Source organism: Microtus ochrogaster (genome assembly GCF_000317375.1).
Source record: "Microtus ochrogaster isolate Prairie Vole_2 chromosome 14 unlocalized genomic scaffold, MicOch1.0 chr14_random_3, whole genome shotgun sequence".
Lineage (NCBI taxonomy): Eukaryota > Metazoa > Chordata > Mammalia > Rodentia > Cricetidae > Microtus > Microtus ochrogaster.
This window is the reverse complement of record NW_004949098.1, coordinates 597,143-599,859: the sequence shown is the minus strand read 5'-3', so window position 1 is coordinate 599,859 and position 2,717 is coordinate 597,143. Positions and strand designations below refer to the sequence as shown.

General features: G+C 53.0%; 1 protein-coding gene across 1 annotated transcript in view; it reads left to right on the top strand.

The window, feature by feature from the left end:
* Window positions 1–1,092: 1,092 nt before the first annotated feature.
* Window positions 1,093–2,717, top strand: part of Rtkn (rhotekin) — a 17,875-nt gene continuing 16,250 nt past the window's right edge. Inside the window, exon 1 of the mRNA XM_005364674.2 lies at window positions 1,093–2,093. Coding sequence (XP_005364731.1) covers window positions 1,983–2,093 — 111 coding nt within the window. The 5' untranslated portion in view covers window positions 1,093–1,982. The remainder of the gene's footprint in view (window positions 2,094–2,717) is intronic.

Sequence of the window (2,717 nt, the reverse complement as noted above, 5' to 3'; positions counted from 1 at the left end):
CCTTTAGAGCAGCAGTAGTGGACCTGTGGGGGAAGGAGGGGGACATGCCTGTCTCTCATTAGAGTTTACATCAACTGTCACTGTAGGAGGGTGAAGGTGGATGGCTGTCTTTCTTCCTGCCACCATCCACTTCCTCACCTGTTGGTAGTATCTGAAGCATCCTTTGAGGAACCTCCCTCCCATCCTCCCCCCCTTCCAGATGATTGAGTTCTAGTTGCTCTCTAGGAGTGACCAAGTGACTCAGGTGTGGCCGCAAGCACACCTTGTGAGTCTTTGCCAGGGTGACTGGTTCAGGTCTAGTTAATCCTCTGGCTACAGGATGTGTTGGGGATGCTTGAATGATCTCAGATGGCTAAGCATGAATCCCAGACATGTGCAGAAGCCTCAAGCAGCAGATGTTTGTTCTTTTGCAGCAGGCGGGGATGGGAGGACGGGCGGTAGTTGAACTTCCATCTGAGAGATGCAGTACCAGGATTTTTGGCAGCAATACTGTTATACTATGCTATTGAGGATAAGAACAATATGAAGGGAAGTAGAGCAAAATAGTGTGTGTGTGCGTGCATGTGTGCGCGTGTGAACAAAACACAGAATCTTTGTGACTCTGGATGCCTAGGTCAAAGCCACACCTAAAGCCAGACCCTTGCACTTATCAGGTGTATAAGCCAGGGCTCTCCATCTTCTGCTGAAGTGGTTTAAGTCCACTTACTAAGAGACTGTTGCACAGGGCTTCCAAGTTGGCTACCCTGCAAGCTGGCTCCTGCCATCTGCTCTGTAGTAGCCCCACCCTGTCTCAAACTCTACCCAGCCAGTTCTGAGGTTTCCAGGAGACTCTGTTTAGTTGGCCAGTGAACCAACTAGTCCTCTGCCATTCCCTTTGGTCTCGCTGAGCTCTGCTAGGGAGGAGGGAGCCCTGTTCTTGAGAACCCCGGGCTCTGCTTCCCGGCAAGCAGCGTAGAGAGAGCCAGGTCTTACACTCTTTTTTGTTGTTGTTTTGTTTTTGGAGTTTTTGTTTGTTTGTATTTTGAGACAGGGTTTCTCTGTATAACAGCTCTGTCTGTCCTGGAACTTGCTTTGTGGACCAGGCTGGCCTCAAACTGATAGAGATCCACGTCTGCTTCCTGAGATCTGGAATAAAGCTTTTTGCCCCATCATGCCGGGAACAGTCCTAACACTCTTAAGACACTTAAAGTTCAGGTGGGGTGAGAAGAAGCACTTGCATCTAGGGACTCAGTCATTGAGGACTTGCTCCCCAGTCTTTGTAGCTCTGCTTATCGGGCTTCACTTTCATTCCCATCTATGAATTTTGTATCAACTGAGACTATAATATCCTCATAGGATAGACTAGAAAGTTCAGTGGTTGGACCAAGGTTCTGTGGTCCAATAGGGAAGCAACCGAACTTTCAAGACCCTCCTAAATCCTTTTTATGAATCCAGGCCACTGTGGAGGGTCGGGTAGCCATGCAGAGAAGCTTAAAAGGGAGAGATGAGGTCAGCTATAGGAAGTTGTGGCTTAAAAGGTGAGACTTGGGAGGTACCAAGTCAGGCTAGAACCAGGGAGCATAGTGAGCCATCCGTGTGACTAGTGTTTTCCAAGTTCCAGAACCCCAGTCTGACAGGTGGGGGCTGCAGCTGGGTAGGGGATTCGAGGACTCAGCCCTAGTTCAGGTGAGCTAATCCAGCCAGAAGCGTGGAAGTTCTCAGGCCGTGCTGGAGTGATTTAGGGTGCCTTTGGCTCTGAAACTGTCGACCCAGATTGGCTTGGTGCCCGGCTACGGGCCGGGCCTTTAGCGGGGGTGGAAGAGGAGGGTGCCGCGCCCTGCCCAGCCCAGGTGTCGTCTCCGGGGGCGGGGTTTGGGAACCGGGCAGCTGGGGAGATTCCCGGCTGCACTGGTGGGAGGGTGGCCGTCGAGGGACCGGAGCCCAAGCCCGCGGGAGACTGATGCCAGGAGCGCAGGGAGCACACTGAGCAAGGGGCTGCAAGCATGTTCTCTCGAAACCATCGGAGCCGGGTCACAGTGGCCAGGGGCTCCGCCCTGGAGATGGAATTCAAACGCGGCCGTTTCCGACTTAGTGTCTTCAGCGACCCGCCGGAGGTGAGAGGCCGCGTCCTTGCCTTCCCCTCCCAGTACTGGCAGGTGGCCCCGGCTATCCTGCCTCCTGGGCGCGCCGCGATCTGGGTCCATTCTAGCTCAAGTTGTTGACTTAGAAAGCCAGATGAGGACAGGGTGCGGATCCGTCCGATCTGTGCGAGCCCACGCATTGCCTGGTTGGGGTTATTTGCTTCTGACTGGAAAGGTCCTCCATATGAGGGGCCCTAAACTCAATTCCAGAACTATGACTGACCCAAGTCTCTCCAGCATCCCGGGCCAAAGGCAGTGGGCTGTCAGGCATCTTCCAATCCTTGTGTTCTTGACTTGGCTTCCAACTGATTACCAGCTGCCAGTAGCATCCCACACTCTATGCCGACCCCCTAAGCCAGCCTCCTTTGTGGGCTCCCTAGTTCTGTGACTTGTCCGAAGCCCTCCCAATGCCCTTATTCCTGAAGGGCAAATAGCTTCTCAGAGTAACCTCCAACTCTAGTGCTCTTTCACTCTCTCGTTCTCTCTCTCTCTCTCTCTCTCTCTCTCTCTCTCTCTCTCTTTCGTGTGTATGTGTGTGTGTGTGCACACACATCTCTCTCTCTCTCTCTCTCTCTCTCTCTCTCTCTCTCTCTCTCT